This window comes from Microtus ochrogaster, chromosome 6 (assembly GCF_000317375.1).
Source record: "Microtus ochrogaster isolate Prairie Vole_2 chromosome 6, MicOch1.0, whole genome shotgun sequence".
NCBI classification, from domain to species: domain Eukaryota; kingdom Metazoa; phylum Chordata; class Mammalia; order Rodentia; family Cricetidae; genus Microtus; species Microtus ochrogaster.
The window spans coordinates 10,268,777-10,290,548 of NC_022013.1; the positions used below are offsets into that span (position 1 = coordinate 10,268,777).

The window sequence follows — 21,772 nt, forward strand, 5'->3', positions numbered from 1 at the left end:
TACACATGCACGCACATGTGTGCAGGGGGCATACATACATACACATGCACGCACATTTGTGTAGGGGCATACATACACATGCACGCACATGTGTGTGGGGGCATACATACACATGCACGCACATGTGTGTGGGGGCATACATACACATGCACGCACATGTGTGTAGGGAGCATACATACACATGCATGCATATGTGTGGGGGCATACATACACATGCGCGTGCATGTGTGTAGGGGCATACATACACATGCATGCACATGTGTGTGGAGGACAGAGGGCAGTCTTGAGGATCATTCATCAGGCATTGTCCGTTTTGAGACAGGCTCTCTTTCTGGCCTGGAGTTCACCAGATCTCAAAAGATCCCAGGGATCCTCTGTGAAGAGACTTTCCTTTCCCTTCTCCCCACACTGCACAGAGCTTGTGTTTGGAACTCCATGACCTACAGACGTCATGTCCATGTGGCACAGAATTTCGGGACCCTGCCCCAATGTCTCAGGCTTCAATGAGGCCCCTAAACGATGCTTTGGGTTTGGGTTCCAGTTCTCAATCTGCAGAAGCGGGTCCTGTTCCTGGAGATGTCCTTAGGCAATGGGACACCAGCTGCGGAGGACAAGTCATTCTTCCCGCCATGGCTGGCATATCCCCAAACACACCTGGCACCACCCAGGCTGCAGGCCCTGCAGGTTCAGCTTACTCAGTTCCACACCAGCCAGGAGCAACTGCTTCAGCGGGTCGACAACCTGACTCGGAATCCAGGTACCAACACACCCAGTTTCTGTGGTGCCGAGATGCTGGGTGAGCACTCTCCCAGCTGAGCTCCGTGTCCTGCCTGCAAAGGAGCCCTTAGAGCAACACAAACAGGCTTTCACCTCTGCAAACTGATTTGGGACCATCTGAATATTTCTGTATTTACCCAGCTTCTGGGGACCGGGTTCCTGGTTTGTCAAAGCTTGACTTCCTGAACACATTCAGGTGTTGTTCTAACCCCCAAGGCTGGAATAACCACAGGGGTCCAGCCTTCCAATGCAGAGTCTTGAGTTCTCTGTGGGGCACAGGAGTAGGCACAAGCTCCACTCCACACCCTGGCTCAGTCTGCAACCCTCTCTCCTTCCCTCACAGAGCTGTTCCGGATGAAGGGTGAACGAGGCTCCCCAGGTATGCCCATTTCCTGTCTAACCTAACGTGCCATCCCCTGGAAGTCTCCTTAGTTGGGAGCTGTGTATTTTCTAAGTTCATCTCACCTTCCAATGATCTGTTCATTCCCTTTGCTGCCTCTTCATGGACTCCTCTGTGCCCCATAGAGTGAGGTCCCCTGCTCTGGGCTTCTGCCTTCCAACATCCAGACCTTGTCATCTTCCCAGGACAGTCCATCAATCTCCTCCTCCTACCTTCCCCAAATGCCCTAGGTTTCCAGAACTTTCTTCCCTCTGTCATGAATAGGGAGATGTCTCCCTCTGAATTGCCTCTCATCCCAATCATGGCAGGAAAATAAACCACACTAGGACACAGTGTGTAACACTGTGTGTGAGTAACCAAAGCTTATTTTTACCAAGCAAGGAAGGAGAGAGAAAGTCCGAGGGAGGCTCAGCGGCAAGAGTGCTGGCTGCTCTTGCAGAGGACTCAGGTCTGGTTCCCAGCATCCATGTCGAGTGACTCACAACAACCTGTCTTTTTCTCCTACCCATGAAGATTAGATCCATGTATGTCTCTCTTGGGGTCCTCATTGTTGTCTAGATTCTGTAGGATTGTGATTTGTGGGCTGGTTTTCTTTGCTCTATGTTTAAAAACCACTTATGAGTGAGTACATGTGATAATTGTCTTTCAGGGTCTAGGTTACCTCACACACACAAAATGTTTTCTAACTCCATCCATTTGCCTGCAAATTTCAAGATGTCATTATTTTTTTCTGCTGTGCAGTACTCCATTGTGTAAATGTACCACTTTTTCTTTATCCAGTCTTTGGTCAAGAGGCACTTAGGTTGTTTTCAGGTTCTGGTTATGACAAACAATGCTGCTATGAACATAGTTGAGCACATGTCCTTGTGGCATGGTTGAGCATCCTTTGGATATATACCCAAAAGTGGTATTGCTGGGTCCTGAGGAAGGTTGTTTCCTAATTTATTGAGAAATTGTCACACTGACATCCAAAGGGGTTGTACCAGCTTGCACTCCCACCAGCAATGCAGGAGTGTTACCTTTTCCCCACATCCTCTCCAGCAAAAGTTGTCATCAGTTTCTTTGATCTTCTTGGCCATTCTTACAGGTGTAAGATGGAATCTTAGAGTTATTTTGATTTGCATTTCTCTGATGCTAAGGATGTTGAGCACTTCCTTAAGTATCTTTCAGCCATTTTAGATTCCTCTGTTGAGAGTTCTCTGTTTAGGTCTGTACTCAATTTTTTATTGGATTATTTGTTCTTTTGATGACCAATTTTTTGAGTTCTCTGTATATTTTGAAGATCACACCTCTGTCTGATGTGGGGTTGGTGAAGATCTTTTCCCATTCTGTAGACTGCCATTTTGTCTTACTGACCATGTCCTTTGCTTTACAGAAGCTTCTCAGTTTCAGGAGGTCCCATTTATTAATTGTTTCTCTCAGTGTCTGTGCTGCTCGGGTTATATTTAGGATTCCCATGCCAATGAATTCAAGTGTACTTCCCACTTTCTCTTCTATGAGGTTCAGTGTGGCTGGCTTTATAGTGAGGTCTTTGATCCATTTGGACTTGAGTTTTGTGCATGGTGATAGATATGGATCTATTTTCATTCTTCTACATGTTGATATCCAATTATGCCAGCACCATTTGTTAAATATGCTTTCTTTTTTCCATTTGCTATTTTTTGCTTCTTTGTCAAAAATCAGGTGTTCGAAGGTATGTGGTTTAATATCCAGGTCTTTGATTCAGTTCCATTGGTCCTCCTGTCTGTTTTTATGTCAATACCAGGCTGTTTTCAGTACTGTAGCTTTGTAGTAGAGTTTGAAGTCAGGGATTGTAATGCAGAGGCTTGTTTTTTTAAAAACAGAGTTTTTCTTAATGGTTTGTTAAGTTTTGTTTTTCTGGCAATATGAATGAGTATGAGTCTGTGTGGGGGTACATGCGTGTGAACGCTATGCTGGAAGACAGGGACACGTGTTTGTGAAGCCTGTGCTGGAAGACAGGGGCATGTGCGTGTGGACGCTGTGTTGGAAGAAGCATGTAGATACCCTGGAGCTGGGGATACCGGCATCTGTGCCCTACATGGGTGCCAGGAACTGATCTCAGATTTTCTGCAAGAGTATCTTAACTGCTGAGCCACATCCAGCCCTGGAGGTGGAGGCTTGCCTCCCATGCAGTCTGTTGCAACTAGCTGTGTTAGCTGTGGAAAATGTTTCAAGTGTACCCACTTATGAGGTTGAGAAGTTCATTAGTGGGAAGGGCAATGGTGCCTTACGTGTGAACTTCGAGGAGGGATTCAGGGAGCTGGTTCAGCTCCTGCTGAGATCAGCTCTGTTTGTTTTTGTTTTTTCCAGAATCCTGTTCTTCCTGTTAACTTCTCAACTTGTCTGTCTCCTACCCAACTTTTGTAAGAGGTTGCTTGTTTGTTCCCAGCTGCTCAGACCCGAAATAATCACACAGAAACCATATTATTTGCAATACTGTTTCGCCAACAGCTTAAGCATATTCCTAGCTAGCTCTTACATCTTAATTTAACCAATTTCTGTTAATCTGTATACCACCACGAGGCTGTGGCTTACCGGGTAAAGTTCCAGCGTCTGTCTACCATGGGGCTCTATGACTTCTCTAAACTCCACCTTCCTTCTCCCAGCATTCAGTTTAGTTTTCCCCACCTAACTCTATTCTTTTGCCCTATCGTAGGCCAAGGCAGTTTCTTTATTCACCAATGGTATTCATAGAATACAGAGGGGAATCCCACATCACCCAGCCAGCTGTAAGCCGTCTTATCTATCTTTCCCAGGGTCCCTAACTTCATGTTTTTACCGTAACATCTCCAGGTGTCCCAGGACCCCAGGGCCCACCAGGCATCAAAGGAGAGGCAGGTGAGTAGGCATCACAGTGGGCTTTCTCAGTGACAAGGCTCCATTGTGGCTAACCCCATGGGGTGGTCTGTACAAGGGAAGACTGTATGAGACCTGGGGTGGGTTCAGAGGTGAGGGAAGTCCACAAACAGGAGTACTGCCCAATGGTTCCTCAGCCTGGACAGTTTGTAAGATGTGGACAGCCCTGTTGAATCTTCTCTGCTGAGGAGTTAAGCCTGTGAGCTGGGGGTGAGGGGAGTGCAGCTCCATGGTCCAGCAGGGGCTGAAACATCCACACACCTGCCTTTGGGACCCTGCCTCCCTCACCTGCAGGCATCTTGATTTCTCTCTGTGTAAAATGGAGTTGAGACTTCAGTGAGCTGCTGCTGTTGAACATTCCTCTCTCCCTGTCCGTCTGTCTCTGGCTGTCTCTCTGTCTCTCTCTCTCTATGCACGTATGCACATATATGTTGTGTCCTGGCACACATGCATCCATGTAGAAGCTGGAGTCAACCTCTGCAGTATTCTTGGGTTTTGTTTTGAGCTTTGTTTTGTTTAGAGGCCAGATGTTTTAGTGACCTGTAACTTCCCAAATAGATTAGATTAACTAGCCAGTGAGCCCCAGGGATCCGCCTGTCTCGGCCTCCTCGATATTGAGACTACAAGCATACAGCCTCACTTTTAGCTGCCTTACGTGGGATTTGTGAGTCAAACTCAAGTCCTCACGCTTGCAAGGCAAGAACTTTACTGAGGCAGTCGTCATCCAAGCCCTTTGCTGTTACTGTCCTTTGAGCCCAGCGGTAACCCAGACTATCCTTCAGCTCTCAGTCTTCCTGCCTCAGCCTCCTGAGTGCTGGGATTTCAGGCCTACATCACCATACCAGCCTCCAGATAATGGCTTATAGTCGACAAGTGCTGCTAGGCCATGTATTAGGTTCTGTTCTTCAGGCTGAGGCTGAGACCTGCCCAGCCTGTCTTAGCCTCTGGCATAGCTCTGTCAGAGTAGTAGACTCAGAGCTGTCTCTACAAGGAGACAAAACCCTAGGGGAGTGACCGTTGGCTTTCACAGAACTCTCCCAGTGCCTTGTGGGTGGACCTGCTGCGGAGGAGGAAGGATTCAGAGTCCTGAGACCTTTTAACAGTAGTGAGCAGAGCCAGCTGGTCTAGGTCAAAGGGGAAGTAAACAAAATCGCAGGCTTACCCCTCCAGAAAGCTCCAGCAACCACAAAAGGGGGTGAGCAGAGAAAGTGCCTTTTAGGAACTGGCTCTGTTAAGAAGGCAGTTAATAGGATCCTGGGGAACCCACTGCTCCGTGTCTAGGCAGGGCTTCTTCCAAGAGGCTTTAAACATGGGAAAGGGCGATTACAGTGTGGTGAGAAGCGTGCATGAACACTCACGTTCCCATACACGGCACCACCATGTGCTCTCTCACACTCACACACACTCATTTGCAAGCATGCAGCTACACACGTTATTGTGTCTTCACACTCATATGCTATACACAAAGCCGCACATTCGCTTGTGCACTCATATGAACACTGGTGCCCACACATCTTCACACTCCCACCACATGCTCTCAGAGCCACACACTCATGCACTCAGACTCGTGTAAACACACATTTCGGCATACGTGCATCCTCACAGTACACAATCAAGGAACTACACGCTCACATATTCATGCACATGTGTGAGTACACATTTATCCACACACATACATCCTCACAGTCACATGATCACACATTCATGCACACACGTAGGATTCTGCACACACTCTGGTGCTCACACTTATGCACAGCATACTGACACTCAGGAGTATGCACCTGCAGATACTCACATGCCCTGTGCACAAGCAGCCTCCACTCGGAGGGGAGCTAGTCTCCCCTCTTTCCACCCAGAGAGAAAAGGGCATGGAATAGGTTCCAGAGACGCAACTAACCAGGCCACTTGGAAGGGCAGGCACAGGCCATCCCTAGAGGCCGAGCCTGGAACCCCACTCTTCCTCTGGCTCCAGCAGGCACCTGCAGGGTGCAGGAGAAAGCTGGACAGTCTTACTGGCTCTCAACACTCCTCTCATGCTCCACGGAACCCACAAACCTAGCAGGAGGGGGAAGTATCTGTGATGGTGACACAGAGGTCAAGAGCCAAGAGCAGCTGATAACCCCAGGAAAAGTTGGGGCTCAGGCATTCCAGGGAGCCTTGCAGACCCTCTTCTCTTCCTTTCTCACCTACCCTCCAGATCTCTCCATTTCTCCCTGTGCTCACTATCCTGTCCCAGTCCTCATCCCTGGGAATCTCCTGCACTTTTGGCTGTGTCCTGCATGCTCACCCATAACCCCAGTGAACCAGGAGGGGACCATTATTTCCCAACTCCATTTTCTGTCCTGGGCACAGGAGCGTTAGTAAGGGATCTACAGAGGGCCCACTAGTCACCAGTCCCATTTTACAGATGAGAGTGTTGAGACAAGGGATACTGATGTGTCTTTTTCAAGGTCATTTGCCTTGCTTGGAGAGACAGCTATCATTCAAATCGACCTGCCTTCTTCTAGAGTCTTCCTTCTGTGGCCATACACTGGCCCCAAGCCTTTTGAAAAACAGTCACCGCCATCTGAACCTGCCTCGTTTTCTGCCACATAGGCTTGCGTATGCATTTGTGTGTTGGGATAGGGAACTTAGGATGGGGTACCTGCACCGATTCGGGGCCCCCAGAATGTCAGCTCACTCAAGAAACCACACCACAGTGACTGCGTCCTTCTTCTCATCTCACAGGCCTCCAGGGACTCACGGGTGCACCAGGGAAACAAGGAGCAATGGGTAACTTGGGCTTCCTCTTCTGGGACCAGCCATGTACTGCCAACTCCCATAGAGCAACTGTCCCCATGTGTTCTCTCTACAGCCCTGCCCCGACCCCTGAGGGTCAAGGCCTTTCTACTCTCCTTTCTGTCTCAAGACTTCAAAGAGCTCACCAAGCCCATCAAAGAGACGAGCTAATCAATGTGTCCCTCAGGTTTTCCCCAGAGATCCCTTTCCATCTCAATCTGCTTCTGTCCCCAGGAGCCCATCTCCAGCAGGACAGTTGGTGCCTGCCTCATTCCTGGTTTTGCCACAGGTGCCCCAGGACCTCAAGGAGAAAAGGGAAGCAAAGGCGACAAAGGTCTCATTGGCCCCAAGGGGGAGCATGGCACCAAGGGAGACAAAGGGGACCTAGGCCTTCCAGGTAAGAGTTGTGTTGGGCTGTTAGCATTCACAGGGAGTTGGGGTTGTGGGGAGTTTGTGTATACCGACTGTGGCTGAGAACAGGGCTCAAGAACTGCCTGCTTGGCTGTTTAAGAGAAGCCTCAACTGTACTCCAGTTCTTCCGAAAAGGAATTAGTTTATTTCTATTGATACATAATCATTCATGTTTGTGGGTTACAGTGTGATACGTAGGTTCTACACTGATCAACACAAGATACTTGCCCTATCTGTGACACTTTTAATTCTGTGTGGTGAGAGTCTTCAGGATGGTTTTCATGGAACTATTTGGACTCATAAGGCAAGGACACCGGGCTGTGCTCCTGCTCCCTGGTGACATTTTTGTGCACATTGAACTCGGTCCTTTATTAGCACTTGGTGTCCCATAAGGAAAGAGCCCTCCTTTTAAAAAACGTGTGGTATATAGTGTACGTGTGCACACATTTGTACATGTGTTGCTATTGTCTTCCTCAATCACTTTCCACCTTTTTGCTTTTTTGTCTTTTCATTTTGTTTTGTTTTTTAATTGAAAAATATATATTTTCATATAACACATTCTCAGTGTGGTTTATTCTTGAGATGGGGACTTTCACAGAATCTGGAGCTCCCTCACTGGCTGGCCAGCAAGCCCCAGAGATCTCTTGCCTTCTCTCCCCAAGCTCTGGGATAACAAGCACTTAGCACCATGCCTAGCTTTTTATATGGGTGCTAGGATTCAAACTCAGCACCTCAGGCTTATGCAGCAGGTACTTTACCCACTGAGCCATCTCTCTGGTCCCAGGAATCATTCATTCCTTATGTCTAATTGTCTAGCCTCACTCGCAAGCCTTGGGCTACCCTCACTCACTCAGACCCGGGGAGGCTGATCCTTGCTCTTGCTGTCCTCTCCGGGACCATTCAATCGTGAATCAGTTCACGGAGAGGAAGCTGGTATGGCACCCGTGTCCTCTCCCAGGACCTTGTCAAAATAGCAAGAGTAGAAGGCTGGAGAGATGGCTCACTTGGTGAAGCACTTGCTGTACAAGTATAAGGATGTGAGCTTGTACTCCAGAAGGTATGGCGAAAAGCCAGGCATGGTAGCATATGCTCATAATCCCAGTACTGATGAGGCAGAGACAGGCCGATCCCTGGGACTAACTGGCCAACCTGTGTGCTGAGTTCCAAGTCCGGTGAGAGACCCTGCCTCAAAAACAAAACAAGGCAGATAGCAGCTGAAGAACAATGCCCAAGGTCATCTGGCTTTCAAACTCATGTCCAGGTGCTTACACATACATGTGTATGCACACACTTAAACATGCATGCACAGGTATACACTTCACAAAACCAGTGCATTCCAATATTACAGAATAGAGCGATCCATTTTTCTTTTAGTAAATTTTCTGCCAGTGTGTCCAGTGAGAGCTGGAAAGGTTGCTTTGGGGTGACAGTCCTCTTTGAGATCTTCACCCCATGTTGGTCCCAGTGGGAACAGAGCTGGGTGTCCACACCCAGGCGACAGTGTGACCTTAGTGGCTCTCAGAGTGGCTCCTACTGAGCGAGCCCACTGTGCAGCCCCCTCCCCAGCTGACCTGCCCTTCAGGAAGGCAGCTGCCCTCAATTGATATGCACCAGGTACTGAGGGAAAGGAGGAGGGAGAGACAGAGGACTCAGGAGAGGACTGGCTGAATGAGTTCCGAATGCTGATGACAAGTGGAAAATTTGAAATCTTGGGGACCAGGGCAGCCTGTGTCTGTGCCGCAGGCGGGGGTGCCAGGACAGCCCGTGTCTGTACTGCAGGCGGGCACAGAAACTGCTGCATTGTTTTTCTCTTTCCCAGTGACCTTTCTATTCTCGGCATCTGAGAGATGCTTTCTAGAACATTCAGATTTCAGTCTGAGAGGCTATGAAAGATAATTCCCAAATTTATAGACAGTAAAATGAGCCCCCTAAGTCCTCGGTGACCCCAGGCTGTGATCCTTCTCCCCAGAGTAATGGTTCTGACTGGGGTCCTGGTTAGCCCCACGGTCACTGGGGTCAGATTTTCTGGTCAACCTGTTATAAGTTTTTGGCCTGTCTCAGGGAAAGGGACTCATTTCTGGAGGGCCGTGACCAGATGTTCCATTTCCAGCACAGGGCACTTTAGTTTGGAGTTTGCATAAGACGGCAAATGCCTAAGTGGGCTGTTTTACCTTCTCCCATGCCCAGCCGTGATTTCTTTTTCCTTTGTTTGTTACAGGGAGCAAAGGGGACATGGGCATGAAGGGAGACACAGGGGTCATGGGGGCCCCTGGAGCCCAGGGAAACAAAGGAGACCCTGGGAAACCAGGCCTACCAGGTAAGAGGTTGCACTGTAGGGTTGCAGACCTGGAGGAAACGCCCCTCTTTTTGGGAGCCCAAACTAGTAACATCATCCTTAGGAGTCTTTATCCATTGCAGGTTTGGCTGGGTCTCCTGGAGTCAAAGGTGATCAAGGTAGGAACTGTGGGCATCTGGCAGAGTGGCTGCGGGCCCCAGAGAGAGTCGAATAGGAAAGTTACTCATTATCTTTCTCTCTATCCCTCTTTTCTCCACTTTCCTTTCTTCTTTCCTCATTTTCTCTTACCCTTTCTTTCTGACAGGGTCTCATGTAGCCCAGGCTAGCCTAAAACTCACTATTTATCTAAGGATGACTTTGAACTTCTGATTCTCCAGCTCCCGAGGGCTGGGATCACAAGTTTCATTTTGTCACAGTGTTAGCCCAGAGCACTCCAGGGCTTTAGAAACCTGACTGTCCCTAACAGGAATAGATCAACTGGTAGAAGGGAAGATGCTAATGATAGCCCTCTTTACAAGCCTACCTCCTTGGCTGCTGAGGAGCAGAGCTCGGTGGTCCCACCCAACGTCCCCAATCTGTCCCCATCTTCAATCCCACAGCTGTGACAGAGGAGATGAAGTCTGTGGCATTGCTTCTGTCTCACCCATAGGGGAGTAGAAGACTTGTAAAGGTGGTGGCTGGATAGTGTTAGATGTATGCCATGAAGAGTGGGGAGCCCATGTGCTACTCACCCCTAACCCTGCCATCACCACTTACCTTCCAGGACAACCTGGAGTGCAGGGTGTTCCAGGCCGTCCTGGTGCAGCAGGACCTTCAGGTGCCAAGGGTGAACCAGGCCGCACGGGTCCTCCTGGGGTAACAGGTGAGGCCTTTATCCCTGCACTGGGAGTGGTATTCCGATGGCTGCCCAGCCCAATCCTTATGCCCATGTGGTATCTGTCGTCCAGGACCTCCAGGGATCCCCGGGATTCCAGGGGCTGCAGGTGTGAAAGGAAGCAAGGGGGACACAGGTGAGTGGGTGTGGGAAGGTGGGGAGTCGGGTTGCTGGATATTCTGGAAGGACAGGAAGGAGGATTGCCCCTAGCATCCCACAAGAGGCAGAGATTCTCCTGTCCTCTGGCCCCAGAGGCTCCTGAAGAAGGAAAATAGTTTCCTCCACTAAGTCTCCTTGAGCCCAAGGTCTCTGGGTTATTCTTTTCTGCCCGTGTTTCCCAGAGAGCCTTGAATGCTATGACCAAACCTGCAGCATTACAGGAGGAAGCTGCAACCCTGTCCCAGCTGGGCTCTCCTGCGGTGACAGCAGCACCTAGGACTAGGACAGGGAGCAAAAATCTTTCCCTCTGTTCTCTTCTGGGAACACTGATCCAACCCAGGGAACTCATGGAGGCTAGTTCACAAGCCTTTGAACAGCTTACCTGAAGCTCTCGGTATACAATCAGTCTGGGGGGTTGTTCCAAAGATGGTCTTTTCCAGATTCTGTTCTGTAGACTAATACAATCATTCTACTCCATCAGATGGACTAACAGACAATTCTACTCTGCCATATGGTCAAACAGACATTCTTTTCTGTCATATAGACAAACATGGACTCATTCTGTTCTATTGTATATACTAACAGATTTATTCTATACTGTCATACAGATTAACATAGAGACTTTCCATTTTGTGGTCTGGATTATAAACAACTTGCCAGTTTTGTCTATGTAACACACCCACTCATCAGTGTGGGCCACTTCCCAAGTCCCTGAGATAATCTGTCTGATCTCTGAAGTTGGGCTTCTACATTATGCTCACCTAGTCTAGAAAGTTCAGACCACTGCACTGGGGACTATGGTGACATTAAGTTTGTGGGTGGATGCAGTAGGCAGACTACAGGCAAGCAGTTCGCGCAGACTCTCTGATGTCATTTGGAAAGCCCCGTGCAGTCAGGAGTGCCAGTTGAGAGTTCTGTGAGGATGGAAGGCTGAGTGGTGATACCAGGCTTCTGTCCCCAAGAATGTCTAAGGACTCTCTCTGCCTTGACCCCTTCCTCTGCCAGAAAATAAGGTTGAACAGGGTCAAATAATTTGGGTGTCCTTGCCTTTGCAGAGATATGGACAAATATAAAAGCTGGCCCATCCCAGTTTGAACTGGGTCAAGTGGTTGCCTAGCTCATTCATTCACTCACTCACTCACTCACTCACTCACTCACTCACTCACTCACTCACGCATCAGTACCGCCTAGCGAGCCTTGGACACTGAGTGTATGATCTTTGTGAATTTCCTGAAGTCAGTTAGAAGCCATTGTCTCACCTGCATTTTCTCTTTGAGTCCCGCCCCCCCCCCACCCTAGCCCCAGATTCCCTCAAGAGCTCTCCCCAAGGTTCCAGCCCCCGACTCCCACAAAACCAGGGTTGGGGGGATGTCTCTGATGGCTGGAGTGCCTAGCAAGCTCAAGGCCATAAATTCAATTCCCAGAACTCATGTCAAAATAAAACGGGCTTGGCGGTATTTGCATTTAATCCCAGTTCCTTAAAAGTGGAGACAGGTGGATCCCTGGCCAGCCAGTTTAGCCTGCTCGGCAAGTTTCAGGATAGTGGGAGACGTTGTCTCAGAAAACAAGGTGGCATCATCTAGGGAACAACAGCTGATGTCCTTTGCCTGCCACATGCGCACGTGTGTACACACACACAGGACCCCATATCAGTTAATACACAAGTACCCACACACATGCACACACCTACACACACCAAGATCCCAGCCAATTTTATTACAGACATTTTAGTCTCTGGCTCATTGTGTGTCTCCATGAAGCCTCTTTATGTGGCGTCTATATGTGTGCATGCACCCCATTTTTCATCCAGGTGGTAAATACCACCAGCCCAATCTCATGGGTCACCCATTAAGTGTGGCTCCTAAGGTAAAAAGGATGAATTATATACTTAATATTCAATGTCTGCTAATCACCGTTTGGGTTGGCAGCTCACCCAAGGCTGAAGCTTGCCTTGGTGCCGCATCTGATGGCTTATGTGGACCTCCCATGGAAGGGACTTCCCGGAATTCTGCACCAGTTAGATTTGGTGATATCTGGGGTAGGTGGCAGATGTGATCCAGATGTCATCCTCGTGTTTGAGGACAGCATCCCCTTGTAACCTCACTGTCAGGAGACTGGTAATCCCCAAGCTAGAGCTTCAGTGGCAGGTATCCAGCGTTGATAAAGCATTCCAGGATTCCAAACTCATGACCTTCCCACTTTGTAAATAAAACCATGAATCTCTCAAGTGAATATCTAGCTGATTCAGATGAAGAAAGAAAAATGATGTTGCATTGGCGTGACCTGGGTTTCACTATTACGGGCTAATTACAATCAAGAAGAGGTCTGTTTGCTGTGCTTGGAAGCTTACCACCACACTCATGGTCTATCAACCCCCACACCTGAGTTCTATCTTCTACGCACAGCAGTCAGGAAGCAAAGACAGGGCTGGGAAGATGGCTCGGTCTGTAAATTCATGCTGCACCAGGATGAGGACCTGAGCTCAGATCCCCATAATTGTAATTCCAACCCTCAGCAGACAGAGACAGAATCGCCAGGGCTACACTAGCCTGAGCTGGTGAGCTCTGCATTCAGCCAGAGACTCTCTTGAGAGGAGCGTGATCTAGAAGAACACTCGACATCAACCTTGGGCCTTCACATGGGCACTCACACATGGATCTGAGAGTCCATCCCAATGTCTAATCCCAAAGAGATGCTTTTTTGGTTTTGTTAGATGGAGTAACACAGAGGCTGTCACACTAAGTGGGACCCTGGGCCAGCAACTTGTTAGAAGCACATGTTCTTGGGTCCCCACCCCAGTCCCCAGTCCCACTTAATCAGCATCTCTGAGTGGACCTGGTAAGATGGTTCTGTGTGAGCACTGTGTGTGTGTGTGTGTGTGTGTGTGTGTGTGTGTGTGTGTGTGTGACTTCTTTTTTTCTTGAGGTAGAAGCCACTGAGCCAGAAGTTTGCTGTTTCAGCTAGACTGTCTGGCATGTCTACCGGGATCTGCCTCTCTCCATTCCCCAGCACAGGGTGCTGAAAGCGTGCACATCCATGCACACTCCATGCCTGGCTTTTACATGGGTGCTGTAGATTTGTACTCAGGGTCTCATGCTTGCACAGAAATTATTCTCGCCCAGTGAACCCCCTCCTAGCCCTATACATGCACGAGGTTCTGAGACACATTGAAGATGGACAGTGACGTCGTTCAGGGGAGCCTGAAGAGGTCATTCAGACCAAGCTAAGTGACACTCCAGGAAAGGGCAAGCTGGGCACACTGGTGGACAAAGACAACTTCAGGGCACAGTGGGAGCTGGCGTCTGGGGAAGTGCCAACTTGCATTGCTCACTCCTTTGTGACCTTGGATAGATCACCTCACCTCAAGTCCCTGAGCGTCCTCTGCAAACGCTATCCTCTGTAGGCAGGGAAGCAGCAGGAATACTGGGGTGGGGGTAGGGGAGCAAGCAATGAAAGAAGGCAGGGCTGGGCTGTGGAGGCAGCTCTGTTGGTAACGTACGTGAAGACTTGAGTTTGATCCCCAAAACCCATTTGAAAGTACTTTGGGCTTGGTGGCACCCATTTGTATCCTCAAAATGGGGAAGGCAGAGAGAGAAGGTTCCCGGGGCCCAATAGCCAGCATGAATCAACGAGTGGGTTCTGGGACAGTCAGGGATTTGCTGATGAGCAACACTTCTCTCAGGAATCCCTTCCAGAGGTCACCCAGCCCCCACCCCCTGCTCCCCTTGCTGGTGTTGCAGTGAGGTCTGAAAACTCAGGTAGAGAAGGGGGTGGTGGGGTGGACAGGTAGGAGGTGATGGTTCTGCATGATTTTTGGTGATAGAGTAGGATGGGTTAATTTCTGGTGATAGAGTATGATGGGTTAATTTCTGGTGATATAGTATGATGGGTTAATTTCTGGTGATACATAGTAGGATGGGCCTGTGGTAAGGCTGGCTTATGGCACAGGTGGGAAGCCTGTCAAGCACAGGTGGCCATAAATAGTTGTGGTATCATCCGCTCCTTCTCAATGGCCCGCAATAAGCTTGCACTCCCCCAGGTTTGCAGAACGGCCTCGGGGAACCCCACTGATTTGATAGAATCCAGTATGGGCCCTTAAAGTGCTGAAAAAACAGGTTATGACCCACCATGGGGATGCTTGAAGGATGCTGGGGACAGTGGGTCTTCTGGGAAAGGTAAGTTCACTAAGGAGTGAATGGCTGGAGAGGAGGGGAGGAGAGAAGGGGAGGGGCTAGTGACGTCGTGTGGGTAATTTCATGTGCTGCCAAGCTGGACAATCTGAATTTTAGCCTAGCACCCCATGCGGTGTAAAGAGAGAGCCAGCTCCTGAAAGTTGTCCTTTGATCAGACAGTCAGACAGAAAGACAAACAGACAGACAGATACACACGAGAAAAGGAGGAGCAGGAGAGAGGGCCTCTCACATAAGCTCAACTGGAATAATCCCCAATGGTTGCTTTATTATTTTTTTCATTTTCTGAACACTGAGGCTCCTTTTCCATGTGGATGAGATGGCAGTAACTAATCCGAGGTTAGTTAATAGGGGCTGCCCTTGCATATCATGAAGAACTGAGTTTGATCCCCCAAAATCCACCCTAAAAATTAGCCAGACATGGTGCTGTGCTCTGTAATCCTGGAGCTGGGGATAGAGAAAATGAAGGATCCCCAGGGTTGGTTGGCCATCCAGCCTAACTACTTGGAGTGTTCTAGGCCCCACTGAGAGACCCTGCCTTCAAATACAAGACAGACAAAGTCTATGGAGGGACACTGAAGGTTGTCCCCTGGCCTCCTCATGTGCACATACAAACACACAAACTATTTCGACTCATGATGGCCTCTAAAAATCAGGGTGGTCACTCCACAGTCTTTGGAACCAAAATGTTCATTTACAAAATGTTCATTTACAAAATATTTCTGCTCTGTCTTATGCAAATCTCATGAGAGAGAAAGCAATAAGGACAAGGGTTAGCCTCGAGGTCACATCGGGTCGCTGGTGGAGAGAGGGAGGCAGGCCAGGGCGTCTGGAGGCCGTGGGCCTGAAGCTCTCACACGCGACGTCACCACGTTTCCCAAGCACGGTCTTCATCCGTCTGCAGCCTGTCTCCCCTTCCACCCCACTGTGAAGTGTGAAGCAATCAGCCTTCCATCGGCATTAATCAGACAAAGGTAGAGACTGTCTAAGATTAAAAGTGTCTAATATCTAAGTTTTATTATCCTCTCCCCTTTCCCTGTGTTTCCATCTTAGGAATTCAAGGACAGAAAGGCACAAAAGGAGAATCAGGAGTCCCAGGTAAAGGGCTGGCTTTGTTTTAATTTCTCAGACTGATGACTGGGGAGAACTCTGTGTGTGGAGCAAAGCCTTATTGACTTTGAACACTGTGACCTTACTCTCAGACATGAGCAGAGACTCCAAGTTTTGTCACCCAAGCTTCCATTCCTTCCCTGGAAGATCTGGGGATAGGGCAGGAACTTGCTGTCCTAAAATGGCTAGGAAGTGAGGCAGATGAGTCAGCCCAAGGAGGGTGGGTGGTGCCAAGCCATGCCACCACCAAAGAACGGGGTGATCTCCTTCTCCTCTTAGGGTCAAGGCTTTTCCTTCTCTGCTTAGACCTGTTTTCACCCTTCTTGGTTCCTCAAGTCCCTTATGTTGCTACTTCTCATCTGGATACTATCATCTTCTTCATCATCACCATCACCATACTGCCCAAAGGAGTCTCCTTTATAAACAGAAACAGTAAATGAAAGATCATGGCATAGCCCCATGTTGCCTGTCACCGCAAACACCAATGAACAAAAATTATAAGAACTGAATCTAGCTCTGCTTATTGCTTGTTTGTTTTGATTTGGTTTGTTTGTTTTTAATTTGGGGGTTGTTTTGGTTGTTTGTTTTTTTGAGATAGGATTTCACTGTGCAGCCCTGGCTGGACTAGAACTTGCTATGTAGAGCAGGTTAGCCTCAAACTCACAGAGCTCTGCCTACCTCTGCCTCCCATGTGCTGAACTTTTTAAGCTGACTGAAATTTCCTCAGTCAGCCAGCAAGCTGGGAACATAGGGAGCAACCTCCCAAAGGACCTGCGATCCCCACTCTGCCATCTCCAGCTAGTAAACTTTCTAGAGAATGAGAGGAATGATGTCAGTCCAAAGCCTGGTCCTGCCCCTCTACGAGGAGGTCAGCCTGGTCTCTGAGAACCATGATACAGATAGATGCCTCCGTCCCATCATTGCTCCCTGTGTGGGTAGGTGTCCTGCTGAGCTGTTTACAGTATGCTTGAGGGGATTCCTTTCTACAAGGGTGCAAGTGTGCTCTTCTCATGTGTCGCCTAAAATCCCATCTAACCATCTGGACCATCATCCATCAATGGGAGCTCAGGCAGGACAGGAAACTGGCAGAGTCCCAGGCTCTCTTCTGCAGACAGCGCCCTCACATGGCTTGGAGGACTTACCACTATATCCAGATCCTCTTAACACCCTTTGTATGAGGCTTAATCTCCCACCACAAGAACCTTAGTTGGGTGAGTGCAAACCATGCCCATGCCACAGCAAATGTTACAACAGAACTCAGGCAGGCTTCTAGAGTGATGTTTCTTCCAGGTTAGCTACATATTCTATTGCAGTCTTAATTTACTAATCAGACATGGGGACCTAGAAACATTCCAGCAAATTCCCACAGAAAGACTTAAACTTCCACATAACTATGTCATCTTATCAGGATTCTGCCAGTCATGTCTTCCTTTGCGTTCTCCAGGGCATTAAGGTAGAAGACCAGACAATCAGAACAACCCTCAGCTGGACCAAAGCCCTGGCAGCATGTTTACACAGCCCATTCCTCAGGGATCTGATAGCCAAGGGCCACTCATCCAGCAATCAGAAAGGCCCTTGTATTCATCTAGGGCACAGAGTGGAACATCTACGGGGCTAACTATCTCCTCTCAGGTTTTGCAGGCAGAAAGGGAGACACTGGAAACCCTGGGCTGGCAGGCCCCAAAGGAGAACCTGGACAACCCGGCCTGAAGGGAAGCCCTGGGATCAAAGGTAGGCGCTGCCATTTAAATGGACTTAAAGGTTAGGGATCTTCAGAAACCAGGCTGGTGGGGGGTCATTATTGGGTTGTCAAGTTGCATGCTAGAGATTGTCCTGGATATAACCAAGTTTCCCCAGCATGCACGCAGCCTTGTTGTCTGTGCTCGCCCCCCTCCGGCAGCACCACAGCCAGTCTTTCTATACGTCCTGTTGCTCACTAAATGCTGCCACTATCTAACTTCTAACCTTCCGCTACATCTGAGGCCTGTGTCCTCCCACCTACCCACTGGTGCTCACGACACAGGTAGCTGTTCCCAGAGATGCTAGATCACACACAGAACTGGAAGAGGGCGACTGACCCGTCCTTCTACATGTTCTCATGAGGGCAGAAAGGGCAAGGAAACTTCAAGTTGTTTCCTTGAAGATCAAATTGTGTGGTTTTTCTTTGTGACAGGGTCTCCTGGCCAGCAAGGACAGAAGGGAGAGAAGGGTCAACAAGGTAACAGATGCTTTAATTGTCTTTCCTTCTCTTTTAGAGTTAATTACCTATTGCAGAATCCTGGGTGTGTGTGTGTGGGGGGGGTATTTCCCAAGGAAATTTTTTATCTCTGACCTGAGCCTATTTGTGACCAGAGACCCTGACAGCACCTCCTCTCTCCCTTCCTTCTCCATCTCCTCTCCCTCTCCCCATCCTGGTTCCTAAATTCTTTTCTTCTTCCTCCCCCATCCCCGTGTTTACTTCCACTCTCCCTCCTTCCCTTCCTCCCTCACGTCTTTCCTTCTTTTTTCTCATCTTCTCAATTTCTCCCTCTTTCCATTTATGTCATCTCTACCCCCTACTCTCTCCTTCTGTTCCATTTTTCACCCTTTATTCCCTTTCCACAACACATGGCAAGTCACGATCCCACAGAGGCATCTGACCCCGTGGCTTGCTACCTCCAGGGAAGAAGGAAGGAGGGCTGTACACCAGGAAGTGTTGGTGCTGAAGGGGGATGAGTGTAAGCTCTGATGACAAGGCCCTGCAAGCAGGGCTCATCCTCCCCCATAGCTGTAGAACCTCTAAGAGCAGCAGACAAATGCACGGCATTGTGAGCTAGCCTTCGCCTCACCTTCTGCACATGTTCTTGTCCAGGCGAATCGACCCCGATCCTATTTGTCCGGATCGTGGGTGGCACCAATAGAGGCCGAGCTGAAGTTTTCTATAACAGTGCCTGGGGGACAATCTGTGATGACGACTGGGATAATAACGATGCCACTGTCTTCTGCCGCATGCTCGGTTACTCCAGTGGGAAAGGACTTTCCAGCTACGGAGGTGGTGAGTGACTCTGCAGCCAGGGGCTTTGTGCTAGATGTGTTCACGCGGTCCTTTGGTGAGGTAATGTAGTGTGACTGGGGCTAAAGAAAACCATTGGCTCAAGCAACTGGGAAGTCCTGCAGCTCAGCAGTGGGTAGAGTAGCTGCAGCTCTGGGCTCAAGGCTTACCTCTTTCCAGCTTGGCCCCCTGTCTGAAGGATGCTGTTGCATTCCCAGCACTGACAGCAAAGGCTTTAAAGGGTTCTGAGTACTACTGTGGGTCACTGTCCATCCGGTCTCGGAGCAAACGTAGCCAGGACTGTTTATTGAGCAGGGATGAGCGTGGCTTTTGAAAGCTGAGGGAGAAGATGGAACCATGGCAAAGGCAGATGTTCATATCTGGAAAAGCCAAATTGCAGCTGCCAGAAGTCTTAGCCTTGAAGATACCCTCACCCCTGTGTGTGCACATGAGTAGGACCTTAGATGTTTCTCAGTCCTTGTTTTGCTGAGGCAGGGTCTCTCGCTGGCCTGAAGTGATTGACATGACGGGGTAGCCTGGCCAGTGAGTGCCAAGGAGCTTTCTGTTTCTAAGCACTAAGCAATAAGATTACAAGCCCACACCACCAGATCCTGTTTCTGTTTCTGTTTTTTGACACGGATTCTGACTCAACACTTAACCCACTGAGCCATCTCCCCCACCCCTGTGAAGGTCTTTTTAAAGGATCCATGAGAAATCAGGGGTGGTGGCCAGCACCTGCTATTCCAGCTCTTGGGAGTCTGAGACAGTATAACAGAGAGTTTGAGGCTGTTCTGTGCTACATAGCTGAGCTCTGTCTCAAACAAAACCAAAAGTAGAGAGTATGAAGAAAGAAAAATCATGCTGAGACTTACTATCCTCAGGTCGGGGAAGCTTCTCTGCATCACTAGAAAACAGTTCACACCCCATCCTCCCACCATAGCAAAGACCATGGCTGAACAACAGGGCACAAGGCCAGCTCTCCTTGTTACTTTCCTTGGGTGTTCTCTGTTTTACCCCACCCCAAAGTACAGAGCCACTCCTCACACAGAGGCCACCCTCTGCCTTATTCTCTTGAGACAAGGTCTCTCACTGAACCCGAGCTGGGCTGGCCGCCCTTGTATGTGGGTGCTGGAGATCCGTACACAGATTCTCCTACCCACGGTACCATCTCCCCGGTTTCATGCTTGCCTTTCAGTAAGTCATCTGGCTAGGCTGGAAAATGATGTTCTCAACCCTGGCAGAGAGAAGGGGCTGGTAGCCGCATGGCTGCCGTAGGTCCTGTGGAAATACAGATGCAACCTGAGGGAGCTGGGCTGATGGGGAGACAGTGGAAGGCTGTGTGCACACATAGCGTGTGGATTTAGTAAATATTTGCATGAGGCATTCAAAATGTGGTTGAGGTCGGAGAAGAATCAGAGATACTGTAAGAGATATTAAAAGAGTCTTAGAGCCCTGGGTTCGCCTGGTCTCTCGCCCTACCTGGGAGCTCCTGGGAACTGGCATGTTTCCCTGACCTCTCACCTAACACCCTTCCTTTCTCTCTCTTTCTTCCTCTGTGTCAGGCACTGGGAACATCTGGCTGGATAATGTGGGTTGTCTGGGGACAGAGAGCAGTTTGTGGAACTGCGCGAAGAACAGCTGGGGCTCTCACAATTGCAACCATCGTGAAGACGCAGGTGTGGAATGCCGCTGACCTGGGCAGAGGTCACTGCTGCGTCCCCAGGTGTCTTCGGACTCCAACCACATGGAGACCTGTGGGCTCCCTAACTCTGTTGGGGGGATTAATAAAACTCAGCTGGGGATCTGCTGTGCCTGAGTGTCTCTGAGCTAGTACCCCCGTTCTTTATAGCCATGCCCACTCAAAATGCACATGCGAGGCTCACAGACATGCCCGTGACTCAAAAGCTAGAGGGGAGACGAGGCTGAAGCATATGAAAGTTACTGTGGCCATATTTCATCTTGGCCAGCCCTTCAGTCATTCATCACCTTTCAGGGCCTCCCTCCCTCTCTGTCACCAGCACGTGGCCCTCTCTTTGGCTGTCTGCTGCCTAGGGGTTAGCTTGCCAATGGTGCCAGGTCATAGATACATGCGAACTGTCCTTTTCCATCCACGGGTTACTCTGAGGTCCATAACTCTGAGGACTTTTTGGCAGCCCCCCGAGTAGAAACTCAGAAAATACTAATTGAAGGCTAGGGAGATGGCTCAGGGGATAAAAGCACTTACGGTGCTAGTGCAAGAGCCTGGGTGTGCAACCCAGAACTCACGTTTAAAACATGTTGGGGAGCTGGAGAGATGGCTCACCTGAGTGTGCAACCCAGAACTCACATTTAAAAAAATGTTGGGAAGCTGGAGAGATGGCTCACCCAGTAACCAAAAGCACTACCTGCTCTTACAGAAGACCCAAGTTCTATGCCCAGCACCCATAACAGGGAGCTCACAACTGCCTGCAGCTCCAGTTCCAGTGGCTCTGGTACCCCTTCCAGCCTCCAACGGCATCATCGGGGACTGGAGAAGATGGCTCAACAGTTAAGAGCGTACACTCTTGCAAATGAGCACTTAACCATGCCCAATGCCAACTCTAGGGAATCTGATACCCTCTTCTGACCTCTTCAGGCACCTGTGCTCACCTGCAAATATTCCTCCCACCACACACACATGCACACATGCCACACACATGTACATACACACATGTGCGCGAGCACACATGCACACACACATGCACACACACATTTTAATTCATCAACAGCTGCACAATAAATTACTGTCTCCCAGCTTCCCAGGTTGTAAAATGTTGATAACAGTTTCTCCTTGAGAGAATAACCCAAAATGGGAAATGAAAAGAAAATGCTATTTTAAATGATGTCTGTT

The 21,772-nt window shown here is 49.3% G+C and overlaps 1 protein-coding gene across 1 annotated transcript in view; it reads left to right on the forward strand.

Moving 5' to 3' along the window:
* Positions 1–20,656, forward strand: part of Marco (macrophage receptor with collagenous structure) — a 35,260-nt gene extending 14,604 nt beyond the window's left edge. Inside the window, exons 3-16 of the mRNA XM_026779775.1 lie at positions 542–757; positions 1,121–1,156; positions 3,974–4,036; positions 6,782–6,826; positions 7,122–7,229; positions 9,462–9,560; positions 9,662–9,697; positions 10,303–10,401; positions 10,487–10,549; positions 15,816–15,860; positions 17,505–17,603; positions 18,046–18,090; positions 18,724–18,906; positions 20,466–20,656. Of these exons, the coding sequence (XP_026635576.1) occupies positions 542–757; positions 1,121–1,156; positions 3,974–4,036; positions 6,782–6,826; positions 7,122–7,229; positions 9,462–9,560; positions 9,662–9,697; positions 10,303–10,401; positions 10,487–10,549; positions 15,816–15,860; positions 17,505–17,603; positions 18,046–18,090; positions 18,724–18,906; positions 20,466–20,596 (1,268 nt within the window). The 3' untranslated portion in view covers positions 20,597–20,656. The remainder of the gene's footprint in view (positions 1–541; positions 758–1,120; positions 1,157–3,973; positions 4,037–6,781; positions 6,827–7,121; positions 7,230–9,461; positions 9,561–9,661; positions 9,698–10,302; positions 10,402–10,486; positions 10,550–15,815; positions 15,861–17,504; positions 17,604–18,045; positions 18,091–18,723; positions 18,907–20,465) is intronic.
* Positions 20,657–21,772: the final 1,116 nt, after the last annotated feature.